Source organism: Emys orbicularis, chromosome 17 (assembly GCF_028017835.1).
Source record: "Emys orbicularis isolate rEmyOrb1 chromosome 17, rEmyOrb1.hap1, whole genome shotgun sequence".
Taxonomy (NCBI): Eukaryota; Metazoa; Chordata; order Testudines; family Emydidae; genus Emys; species Emys orbicularis.
The window spans coordinates 7,491,502-7,504,451 of NC_088699.1; the positions used below are offsets into that span (position 1 = coordinate 7,491,502).

Here is a 12,950-nt window from a genome sequence, read left to right on the forward strand (position 1 = left end):
AAATTCATCACTAGTGTAATTTCACAGGTTCATTGACATATGCTAATGATCAGTTTGGCTCATCATCATTAAATCATTCATCACCAATAGATGAGTGTCAAATCTAGTCTTGACTATTTCCAGCAAAGGAGATTCCACTACCTGTCCTGGCATCTTGTTCCATTGTCCCAAACTATTCTTACAATTCAGTTTGCATTAATATTTTAACATGTGTTCTCTACAGAAGCGTAGACCTATAGCTACTGTTAGATCACTTCTAATCCATTTCATCCAGCCAGAAGACCAGACAAGAGCTTCCCTCAAAGACACCTCTGTCCTGAACTAAGTTGCAGGTGGTATCCTGTCCTTCACCCAAACTTCCTAGTGAACATGAACTTGTTAAGCTCTTAGGATTCCCAGACAGGTTCAGAATCAAGGTCTTTAAAGTTGCAGAATGCTGTGATACCAGACCTAAGTGTCCTATTTTTAACAAATTTTGTATTTCAGTGCAACTTTCATTATGCGTGTAAGTCTCAGAAATCCAGGTGAATAACTTGATTGTATTATGCAGAATCCAATTCAAAAGCATAAAGTCATTTTGGCCCAGATCCTCAAACGTATCTAGACACCTAGCTTCCATTGATTCAAATAGGAGTTAGGCCTCTCAATGCCTTTGTGGAGCTGGCCTAGAAATTCAGGGTTAACAAATTCAATTCTACTCCCACTGAAAATAATAGGATCTTTGCTGTTTACTTGAGTGGAAGTAGGTTCATGACCTAGCTGAGTACATTTATTTAGGTGCATCTCCTCGAATTCTCTTTGTACTCACTGAAGAAAAAAAAAATGAAATAAAGCTTCTTTAGGAAAAAAAGAGTTGTGTGAACATTTATTGCAAAATCAGTTACTTGGTTTCTCTTGGATTAAGAGGAGTAAAGCATACTGTAAATTCCTCATAATGAAAATAAATTTTGTTTATCTTCATTCCTGCGGCTACATCTGACAGAAAAAGTTAGTGATAGCATCAGTGATGTCAGAGCATTTCTGGATAGGGTGCGACTCTTGAAAATTACATCCTACAGTAAAAACAAGACATACTTGCTCATTACTGGCTTTATTCTGCTTCCGCTGAAATCAAAGGGAGTGTTCCGATTTGCTTCAACTGAAGTAAGCAAAAAAATAGGGCTTAACCTTTCTTGTTCTTATTCTAGCAATGAAAAAGGATTGATTCTCTAGGTATCAATAACTGTATCTGTCCTACCACACATCCTAGATGGGTGAACTGCTGTGGTTTTAGTTTCATGTAAGTGGTGTTTAAAGATAAGGCTTGTTTAACACAACACTGATCCTTAATTTGAAAGAGCTAGAGAGCAACATGTTATTAACAGTTATGCATGTAACTGTTATACCCTGCTCTGCACTCCTCTACCTCCTTCCAAAATAAAATATATAAGTGTTTTACAAACTACTGATTTAAATCTTACAAGCTGTTGAAACAGGGCAGGAGAGAACAGCTCCAGTTTACAGATATCAAACAAACTGCCCAAGGTCACACAGCAAATCTGTGACAGAACCAAAAATAGAATCCAGATCTGACTCCTAATCTGGTATTTTACCTATTAGACTATACTTCCATCCAAGCACACCACCAAAACAATAGCTTTTCCTGACTACACTGGAGACATCTATTAGCAAGTGATTTTGAAAAAAGGGGAGGGAGTTTGCATCATCTTCTGTATTGTGTTCAAAGTTACTTGTTTTCTGCCTTCCATTAATCTCTGGAATAGGTTTTATTTAAAGTTTTCCCTGATTATGTTTAGATTCAAAACACACACATGATTTAACCTTGACTGAAATCATCTCTTTGCAGTCCAGGCATTATAGAGTAGGCTTTGCTAGCATCTAGTTTAGTGTTGTCCTTTTGTTTATGGGAAGGTTATGTAAAATGAGCAGACAATCCCCTCTAATCCAGCTGTGCTACCAAAAGACATTTATGAAGGAAACTCCATTTCTATAGTGCCTATATAAAGTTAAAGATTGTTTTATGCACTACAGAAATATAAGGTTTCAGAGTAGCAGCCGTGTTAGTCTGTATCCGCAAAAATAACAGGAGTACTTGTGGCACCTTATAACATATGCATCCGAAGAAGTGGGTTGTAGCCCACGAAAGCTTATGCTCTAATAAATTTGTTAGTCTCTAAGGTGCCACAAGTACTCCTGTTATTTTTACAGAAATATAACTATTTGCAACACTTATCTAATCTACAAATGTATCCTGGATGCTTTATAGTAAAACAGTTAGCCTTATTTGTAATGTAAGGCATTATTGCTGATTTTAAATATGATTTTTAGGCTTTCAAGGGCACCCCAAAGACCTTCTGAAGTTGAAAGCTGTTTTTAAATGCAATCAGTGAGTGGTTAATTCTGTGGATTGGGCTGAAATAGAAAGAGTTTACACTCTACACATCTGGAAAAGTCTAGGGCTATACCACCCATCCCTCAAGCTTCACCAATCTCTTCCTAATCTCAGAATGCGTGAAGTGGAGGGAATAAGGGCGAGTTTGTGCAGCTGGGGGAGAGAATTTGACCCAAACGCTTCGATCATTAGAGATAAGGGACGGGGGGAAAGGAGCAGATCAGATGTTAAACAGGGGAGAGGGTGGGACGTGGGAGAGCGCCGCAGACGTTAAATGGGGGGAAGAAGAGCTGGAATAAAATAAATACCCCTAATTTAGGACTCACCCGTTCCATAGGGCGCGGACATGAGACTGCAATCACGCAGGCAGACGGGAAGGAGAAAGCTGCTGCCGGAGCCGAGCTCGCCAAGGAAGGAGGAGTGGAAGGAGTAGGGGCGGAGGCTGCAGTTTGAATCCGGAGAAGAGCACGATCCCACGCCCTGGCTGGGCGCCACCCCGCCTGCAGACAGCTCCCAGCGCGACTCTGGAAAGAAAAGCGTGAAAGCCTTGGCCTTGCCTGCCCAGCCCAGCGCTTCTCCCAGCCTGATTCAAGCGGCTAGAAACACGTGGCGCCCAGAACACACGTGTCTCTGGTTACAGCGCTCTCCCTCCTTCCCTGCTGCGGGTTTAAAAGCAGGAGGAAGGGGGTGGGAACGTTGCTGGCATCGATCTCTGGAGTAGGGGTTGATGGGGCTTCATAGCAAATCCAGGTGTGTTGTCCTGAATCTTTAAAAGCAGCCCTTAATGGAGAGGTGCTAGCAACATTTTCTCCCACTTCCTCCTCTCAAACTTTTATGTGCTTGGCTGCACCGCTCATGTCCATAAGCTAAGGGAGAGGGCATGTGGGTGTTTTTTTTTACAACAGGGAAGTGGCAGTGGGGCTTTCTGTTTTGCAGTGGCACTTCACTTTGCCTCAGTTTCTCCAGCTGTAAAATGGCGATCCCTATTCCAGAGAAAGATCAGGGATAGCTCAGTGGTTTAAGCATTGGCCTGCTAAACCCAGGATTGTGAGTTCAATCCTTGAGGGGGCCATTTAGGCATCTGGGGCAAAAATTTGTCTGGGGATTGGCCCTGCTTTGAGCAGGGGATTAGACTAGATGATCTCCTGAGGTCCCTTCCAACCCTGATATTCTATGATTAATATTTGCAAAGTGCCTTGATGGTCAACAGTGCCCCCTAGAACTGCTAAGTAATTTTTATAACCTTTTCCATAGCCTCGCTTTCGAGAAATACCACATATAAAATGTCATTTCCCACTCCTGCAAAGACTTAAAGTATATGCTTGCCTCTAGGCATGTGAGCGGTCCCATTTCCTTCAATAGGACTGTCACATGCATGAAGTTGCATGTGGCTTTGCAGGATGAGGGCCCTAACTATTGACAGTAAATTATCATTCAGAACTAAAAATACAAGTGTTTTTATTAAGTGCTTATCTTTAACTCTCACAACTTCAAAATAATTTAAAACACACAATATTTCACATAAAATCTAATGCCTAGACCACATGAAACCTCATATGTCAACAATAAAGCTCAAACAACTAATTGATAACTTCAGCATCAAACCCTCAACCCTCTTATTCCATAAACATTCAGAGGGAGGGGAAAAGTTGTTTTAAATGTTCTGCTTATATAAGACAACACCTACTCTGGGTGGCTTTGGGGGATCACTGATGGGGGATAGATGGACCCGAGGACCAAAATGTTCATGGGCAGCCAACAGCAAGACTTGGAACTTCAGGTGTATCAAACAGCGGGAGATTATGGGCCTTATAGGGGATCAGAACTTGGAAGAAAAGTTTCCACCCATTTTAAACTGCACAGCAATCCTGGGTTTTTTTTGAGCATCAGGCCTGTATCCCATTCTTCTGTTTTGCAGGATATTAAAGAAAGTGTTAAAAAGCTCAGTGCAGAATGAAAATTGGGAATGGGGAGGTATTAGAGTAGTTTTCTACCTAGATGTCTCCTCCAAAATGAAATGTTCCAATATTTTGTGAAAACATTGTTTTAGAAGTCATTGTAACAATAGTATATCAATTTACCAAAACAGTAACCGCCAAATTCCACCTATGGATACTCATCTGCAATTCCCATTGACATTAAGGAAAGCTGACTTCAATGGAAATTGAAGGTACATATTTGAGGGTGACATTTGGCCCTAAAAAGGGAGGTGAATTGCATATCTTTGTATTTACAAGTGTAGGGAGATTTAGGCAACTCTCATATTCTCTACCTTCCTTCCCAACATTTGGAAAGTATAAAAGGGACATTTAAAGAAAAAATTAGGAATGGGTCTTTTAATAACAATGCTTTGCATTTCTACTGAATATCGTGCATCCCAGGATCTTAAAATATTTTACAATCTTTAAATAATTAAGCAGCAGAAAATCCTCTTGATATAGATCAATAAACCCCTAGAATGGATTGGAAGAGATTTCTGGAAGAAAAGAGTGGAAAAGCGGTAAATATTTGGGTTGCACATAAAGAGGGATGGTAGAGAGATATTCCACACCTGCACACTCTCTAATCAAAAACATTTTATGTAGTGGCAAATAATCAGGTATTGTCTTTATATGAGTAGAAAGTAAGGTGTGGCTCCTTCCCGCATTTGTTTTTCGTGGTGGCAGCTCTATACTAAGTAGAGAAGAGGTTTATTAGCCCACTGTGTGTTGAATCAGGCAATGAAGTAAACCAGACTGGTTCCCTTAATGGTGAAAATGTTTGGAGGAAACAGAGTCCTCATTTACCTCTCTAGATTTGGGTGTTGGCAGGCTACCACCGGAAGTAAAAGCAAGCAGCAGAGAGAGTGAAACTAATGGTAGGTTGCAGAGACAGGGAGGAAGAACTTCATTTAACAAGCAAATTCCCTTCTGCATAGAGAACGCTCATGGTGAGAATCTCCTGCATAATAAATGTCAAAGTCAGAGATGTTATAGAAATTATTAAAATAAACCGTTATTTTTCATATGCTGGCTAATGCCTCAGAGCTCTTCCAAAATTACTTGGTATCTATCTATACTTTTGTCACATCCTACAAGAGATAAGAAATGAAACTACTAGATGGAACCATTGCTTAAAACAGTCTTTGAACTCATTTTATTTAATTGACTTAATGTTATGTAATGCAATATTTTGGATAATTTATTGCTATTATTTATAAAGTACTATTTATGTGCATGGTACTTTACAGAGAGACAAGAGAGCAGGTCGCTGGCCTTAATGCCTTAAAATCTAAATAGACAAAATACAGACAAACTAGGAGGGTAAGGAGTCCAATACGAAAATTGAAGCGATTGATCAGTTGAATTTAGCTGAACCTTGGTTGCTATATATTTGCAATGTTCTTTGTTATGATTTCTGTGAGTTTAAATTAAAGAATTATGAGATCAAGTAAGGCCTCAATCCTGCAAACACTTGTGCACTTTCTTAACTTTACTGCCCTGTGTAGTTAATTTCAAAGGAAATACTCACAAAATTAAAGAGTAAGGTGGGTGAGTTAATCTTTTATTGCAGTGGTTCTTAACCAGGGGTACGCAGAGGTCTGGGTGGCACATCAGTTCATCTATATATTTCCCTAGTTTTACAACCGGCTACATAAAAAGCACTAAGGAAGCCAGTACAAACTAAAATTTCATACAGAAAATGACTTGTTTATTATATATAGAGCAGCATACACTGAAATGTAAGTATAATATTTATATTCCAATTGATTTATTTTATAATTATATGGTAAAAATGAGAACATAAGCAATTTTTCAGTAATAGTGTGCTGAGACACTTTTGTATGTTTGTCTGATTTTGTAAGGAAGTAGTTTTTAAGTGAGGTGTAACTTGCAGGTACACCAGACAAATCGGACTCCTCTGGAAAGGTTGAGAGCCACTGTTTTATTGGACCAACTTCTGTTGGTGAAAGTGACAAGCTTATGAGCTTACACAGAGCTCTTCTTCAGGTCTGGGGAAGGTTCTGAGGCCTGAAAAAGAGCTCTGAGTCTGGCTCAAAAGCTTATTTCTTTCACCAACAGAAGTCAGTCCAATAAAAGCTATTTTCTTAACTCTAATATCCTGGGACCAACACGGCAACACCACCACCGCAAACACAGTAATAAAGTTAAACATGTGTATAAGGCCTAAGAGAGCAGGGGTGGTGAATTATTACAATATGCTGTGGATGGAGATAGATCTAGTTTCAAAAGTATTTACAGTGGTAGGGAGACAAGGTGAAGTTGGTTATTTAATACTTCGTCCTGCCATGAGTGCAGGGGACTGGACTAGATGACCTTGCCAGGTCCCTTCCAGTTCTAGGATTCTATGATTTATTCCTATTTCCTAATCCCGAGGAGTCATCTTCTAAGGAGCATTTGACAACAAGGTTTGTGCTGGAGAAATGTTCTAGGTAAAGAAAAGAGAAAACAGAGGAGAAAGAGTATGGTTGCTAAAGGTGAAGGCTCCAAGAATTTTAGCATGACAGCTGTCAATGTACATCAGTGCCCCTTAGAATGTGTGTTTGATTACGCTGCTTGAATCTTTTTTTTTTTTTAAATTGTATTAATGGAAATTTAAACTAATATGTTTGATATGCCTTTTTAAAATCCATTTTCAAAAACTTTTGCTGGGTTTGATCTACTAATGCATGTTGAAATCATTCTGCTTGCCTGGCTTCATCAACTGGTAAACTTTTGAATTTATTATTTAACATTATATGCAAAATTACTGTTAGTGCTTGTGAAAAATGAGGGATTAGCTTAACTGAAATGTTCTGTATATATCCATAAAACAAGTGAAGCATGGACAGGAGCAATGCTAATTTCCCCACCAATATGCCTCCAGTATAACAAGAAATGCTATGAGACTAGTTACATATATGTTTTAACATTTATAACTTTCAGAAAAAATCCTTTGGTGTAACAAAACTATGTTTAAAAATATTGCTTCTAAATGTCTCACTATAAAAAAGTCTCGCTATAAAATTTATAATGGTAAACGTTGGGCATAAATCCTGCAGACACTTACACATGTGCTTAACTTTACTACTGTGAGTAGTCTCAAGTTAAGCACATACATAAATGTTTGCAGGAGGGGGCCTGTTATTGTGTGGGGTTGGGGGTGGGTGGGTTATTTTTTATTTTTATTAATAGATATTTTAAGAATAATTAAAAACCAACAAGATGGCCAAAACACTTCTTATGACATTGCAGCATTTCTTATGGGAAGCATATCTTTTTGGGAGGCAAAAAGAATTCACCTGTAACTAAAATTAAGTTGGTACTTATGAAAAATCATTTTTATTTAATATGTCTTGTTTCCATATGTAAAAGGAAGCAGAGCCTAAATTAAACACAAACTTGAAAAACATTCTTGCATTACAAAAATTAATTCTAGTTTACATTTTTATTTGCCTAGGAAGAAGAATGTCACAAAAGCTGCTGAAAGAAGCCTTTATCAGTAACTTAAATGGAACGAGTTTGCTGGAAATTTCAATCGGTTTAACTCTAGCTCCACTGTGTATAGCTTGCAGAGGTTTGCTGTTAATTTTGTATAATCTGCGCAATGGAAGACCTTTACATTCAAGGAAATATCATCTACTACTAGACTTTACAGTGCTAGTAGCTCCTTTTGTGCTTGGCTGTACAATTTTGTCCCCTGTCCTCCCTCTTTTGCCAATAACTATTGGGGCCTTCTGTGCAGGCTTATTCTATAAAATATACAACAGACGAAATCATTATATCAGGACTCCTTTTAAGAAAATCATACATGATTTCCTGAAGACTAGCTTAGAACCAGACTACATTCCATCAATAACTGTGTTTCGTGTTTATGTCAACGTGTTAACTGCAATCAACATTCTAGCAGTGGATTTTCCACAGTACCCCAGACGGTATGCTAAAACTGAGACCTATGGAACAGGAGCTATGGATTTTGGAGTGGGAGCTTTTATTTTTGGTAATGCTCTTGTTTGTCCTGAAGTTAGACAAAAAACAGGTGTGGTGCAATCCAAATTCTCCTGTCTAGCAAGACAGTCGTTATCTGTTTGGCCTTTAGTTTTTCTTGGCTTGGGACGACTGATCAGTGTTAAAGCTGTAGAGTATCATGAACATTTTTCAGAGTATGGAGTGCACTGGAATTTTTTTTTCACTTTAGCAATTGTGAGAATGACAGCATCACTACTTTTAACTCTATTTCCAACCAACAAATCATGGATTGTTGCTATGATTCTTGCTGTATTTTATCAGCTTATTCTTGACACTACCCATCTGAAGATGTTTGTTTTATATGGGAGTGATGGCAAAGATACAAGGGTTGGATTTTTAAATGCTAACAGAGAAGGAGTGTTCTCTCTTTATGGATATCTGGCTATCTATATGGCTAGTGTGCAAGTGGGGTTATATTTGTTAAAGAAGAGAACTTTAGTCAAGGACTGGATTGAAGTAATATGTTTCTTTCTGCTAACAGTTTTTATACTCTTTATATTTCTTCATATGTCTCAAGTTTATGTAGAGCCTGTGTCCCGCAGAATGGCTAATCTGTCTTTTTGCATCTGGATAGTTGCTCAGTGCCTGACATTTTTAATCTGTTTTTTAGTAACTGATCTTATTTTGGTATTTACAAAACTTCTGGTAAATGGGTCTAGAGTGCCTTGCTGTTGGAATTTTACACAACCACCTAATACAAATACAAACCACGATTCAGAGCCCACATCTATCAAAAGAGAGAGAAAGTCGCTAAGTATTTGCATAATTAATGCTATTGATAAAAATCAGTTAGTTTTTTTCTTGCTAGCAAATGTTATGACTGGCATAGTGAATATGACAATAGATACAATCCACAGCAATACCTCATTTACCTTATTTGTGCTACACTTGTATATGTTTACTAACTGTTTAATTATGTATATATTGCACACACAAAATATATTATTAAAATGCTGGTGACTATTGAAACTACTTGTGTTCTAGTACTTTGTATCTTAAGTGTACAAGTAAAATTTCTATTTTGTTAAACATTATTGTTAGCCATGCTCAAGTGATTGTTTTAATGGCAAATACAAATTTTGTCTTAGATTTATTTCTGTGCAAACACATTGGTTTGTAGTATACTGTGTATTTATGATTTATATCTAGGCTTGGCAGGATTCAGTTTTGAAATTTTTTTTTTAAGCATTTTTCCTATGTTTACCAATTTAAATTAAATTTCCAGGTGTGCAAAATTATGGGTTTTAAGCATTTTTTTTGTATTTTTATCTATTTAAATTTTCACAGTTATGGGAAATTATGGAGATCAGACATTGGGGAAGGTCAGACAATCATTTAACGACAGTAGACGTTGAGATTCAAGAAGTTAAAGCTTTATAGCCATTAATGCACAAATTGTCAACATAACATCAGAATATACTAAGTAAATATCCTTAAATCAAACTCTAAGTTTTCAAGCAGCATTTTTCTTACTATGCCTTTCTGGAAATTTCAAATATTATTGATGGAAATATTTTTTGTTGTTGATTTGTGTGGTGACAGTGAAATTGACATTTATCGGGGGGGGGGGAAAAATCCTTCCTAGCCTATTTTTACCAAATGATATCATCACCCAGTGAAATTTATGGGAAATGTAACACTTTTTTTAAAATAAACACCTTACTTACATTTCTGGATCTCTTTATTTTTAAAAATACATTTTAAAGTATTATCAACAAACTATTTATTGACCTTTGTCTTGAAAACACCTGTGCACAAGAGTAACTTTACACATTGAATTCAAAAGGACTAATCACATGTGCAAGTGTTAGTAGGATTGGTGCCACTGTACGTACATTAACAGTTATTCCTGGATAAGAGGTGAGAAAATAAATATTCTAATTATAGACATATCTACAATTTATTAATTTAAGGCCTTGGTATGAATAAGGTATTAGAAACAATTATTTTATATAAGAAGGTAAATTATATTGAATAAATGAATATTTTAAAAACTGTGGTTGCAATCCTGCAAAGATTTACACATATGCTTAGCTTTACAGACATTTATAGACCTTTGACTTCAGAGGGAGTAATTACATGTGTAAAGTTAAGCACATGTATAATTTTCTGCAGGACTGGGGCCTAAATTTGCACTCAGTTACACAGTGATGAATGTAATATAAAAAGTTGGATAAAACAAATGCAAACACAGATTGGTCCATAAAACAAATACTTACAGATTAATAAAACTTTTCACTGGAAATTGGTGTATATAACACTGCTTTTTGTTGGGGGGGCGGGGCGAAGAGGTTTAAATGCTTCCTGATGTGGTGTGACGACAGCCCATCATAAAAATAGTGATGGGAAAGCTCAGTCTCTTTTATCTTTATTTTAAAAGCAAGGGTGCTCAGCACCACTCACTGTTCCCTGAAGTCATTATTTTAATCATCGCTTACTTAGGACTGTACTTTTGCCAGCTGAAATCCTTTCAATTATTAACAGTTTATGTTAATTCTCCTTAGCATATAAATCAATTGCAAATTGTGGGGAAAGAGAATTCAGTGGTTTAGGATTCTAGCCCGGCACTCAGAAAGCCCAGGTTCAATTCCCTCCTTTGCCACAGTCTTTTTGTGTGACCTTGGGCAAGTCATTAAAATAAATAAATAAAATAAATTAATTAATTAATTAATGGAGATATCCCATCTCCTAGAACTGGAAGGGACCTTGAAAGGTCATTGAGTCCAGCCCCCTGCCTTCACTAGCAGGACCAAGTACTAATTTTGCCCCAGATGGCCCCCTCAAGGATTGAATTCTCAACCCTGGGTTTAGCAGGCCAATGGTCAAACCACTGAGCTATCCTTCCCCCTGAATTCAGATTTCATTTCCCTATCTGTAAATTGCAGATAGTCGTACTTCCCTATCTCATAGAGATTTGAGGATAAATACATTAGACTGTGAGGCATTCAGTAATACCTTAGATAGAAATGCAATACAGATGGTAAAAACTTATTTAACAAATCTTTGTTCAGGTTCTTATGAACTAAAGGGTTCATTTCATCCTTACTGCACTGACTCAACACACTTATAGTGAAGAGTGTGGCCCAATAATTGAAATTTGCCACCCTAACATATCAAGTCTCAAAAACCATTACAAATTAAGATCCCACTCTTTCAATCAGATGCAAGTAGACAGACTCGCCTTGTGCTGTAGAGCTCTGCTTCGTACAATGGGATTCAGGATGGGTGCAGGGTTTTGCCTATGTAAATCCAATTGCAGAATCAGGGCCACGGACTATATTGGTCACCTAGGATTTGTGTTTATTCTTTTCAACTGTTCATCTCTGAATTAGAGAACTTCCTCCACTATCTTTGGGACAACTATACATTTTGGGTCAATGTTATCTTTGGTTTACCCATCACAATGGTTTATAGTAGGGCTGTCAAGCAATTAAAAAAATAATCATGATTAATCCCACTATTAAAGAATAAGATTTATTTAGATATTTTTGGATGTTTTATATATTTTCAAATATATTGATTTCAATTACCATACAGAATACAAAGTGTACAATGCTCACTTTATATTATTTTTATTACAAATATTTGCACAGTAAAAAACAAAAGAAATAGTATTTTTCAATTCACCTAATACAAATAATATAGTGCAATCTCTTTATCATGAAAATTGAACTTACAAATGTAATATTATGTTAAAAAAAAAAAAAAAAAAAAAAAAACCTGCACTCCAAAACCAAAACAATGTAAAACTTTAGAGCCTACAAGTCCACTCAGTCCTACTTCTTGTTCAGCCAATCGCTAAGACAAGAAGTTTGTTTACAATTGGGTCATCATCTGAGATTGCTAACATGAAATATATGACAGAATGCAGGTAAAACGGAGCAAGAGACATACAATTTTCCTCCAAGGAGTTCAGTACAGTAACAAATTCAATAGACACTTTTTTTTTTAATGAGCATCATCAGCATGGAAGCATGCCCACTGGAACGGTGGTTGAAGCATGAAGGGGCATACAAATGTTTATCGTATCTGGCACGTAAATATCTTGCAACGCCAGCTACAACAGTGCCATGCAAACACCTGTTCATTGTAAATAAGAAACAGGCAGCATTATGTCCCGTAAATGTAAACTTGTTTGTCTTAACAATTGGCTGAACAGGAAATAGGACCGAGTGGACTTGTAGGCTCTAAAGTTTTACATTGTTTTGCTTTTTGAGTGCAGTTATGTAACACAAAAATCTACATTTATAAGTTGCATTTTCATGATAAAGAGATTGCATTATGGTACTTGTATGAGGTGAACTGAAAAATACTTTTTACAGTGCAAATATTTGTAATAAAAAAAAATATAAAGTGAGAACTGTACACTTTGTATTCTGTGTTGTATTTGAAATCAATATATTTGAAAATAAATTTCAATTGGTATTCTATTGTTTAACAGTGCAATTAAAAGTGTGATTAATCACAATTTTTTTAATCGCGATTAATTTTTTTGAGTTAATTGTGTGAGTTAACTGCGATTAATTGACAGCCCTAATTTATAGTACAAT

At 36.7% G+C, this 12,950-nt stretch overlaps 1 protein-coding gene across 1 annotated transcript; it reads left to right on the top strand.

The window, feature by feature from the left end:
• The first annotated feature begins 5,239 nt into the window (after positions 1 to 5,239).
• PIGW (phosphatidylinositol glycan anchor biosynthesis class W) lies at positions 5,240 to 10,067 on the top strand. The gene is made up of 2 exons (XM_065418382.1): positions 5,240 to 5,321; positions 7,832 to 10,067. Exon 2 carries the CDS (start codon positions 7,840 to 7,842, stop codon positions 9,358 to 9,360), a length of 1,521 nt encoding a protein of 506 aa, XP_065274454.1. The 5' UTR covers positions 5,240 to 5,321; positions 7,832 to 7,839; the 3' UTR covers positions 9,361 to 10,067.
• The last annotated feature ends 2,883 nt before the right edge of the window (positions 10,068 to 12,950 follow it).

Bases quoted from the DNA above. Each gene is read 5' to 3' on its own strand.
- PIGW (XM_065418382.1), top strand. From the start codon at position 7,840: ATGTCACAAAAGCTGCTGAAAGAAGCCTTTATCAGTAACTTAAATGGA.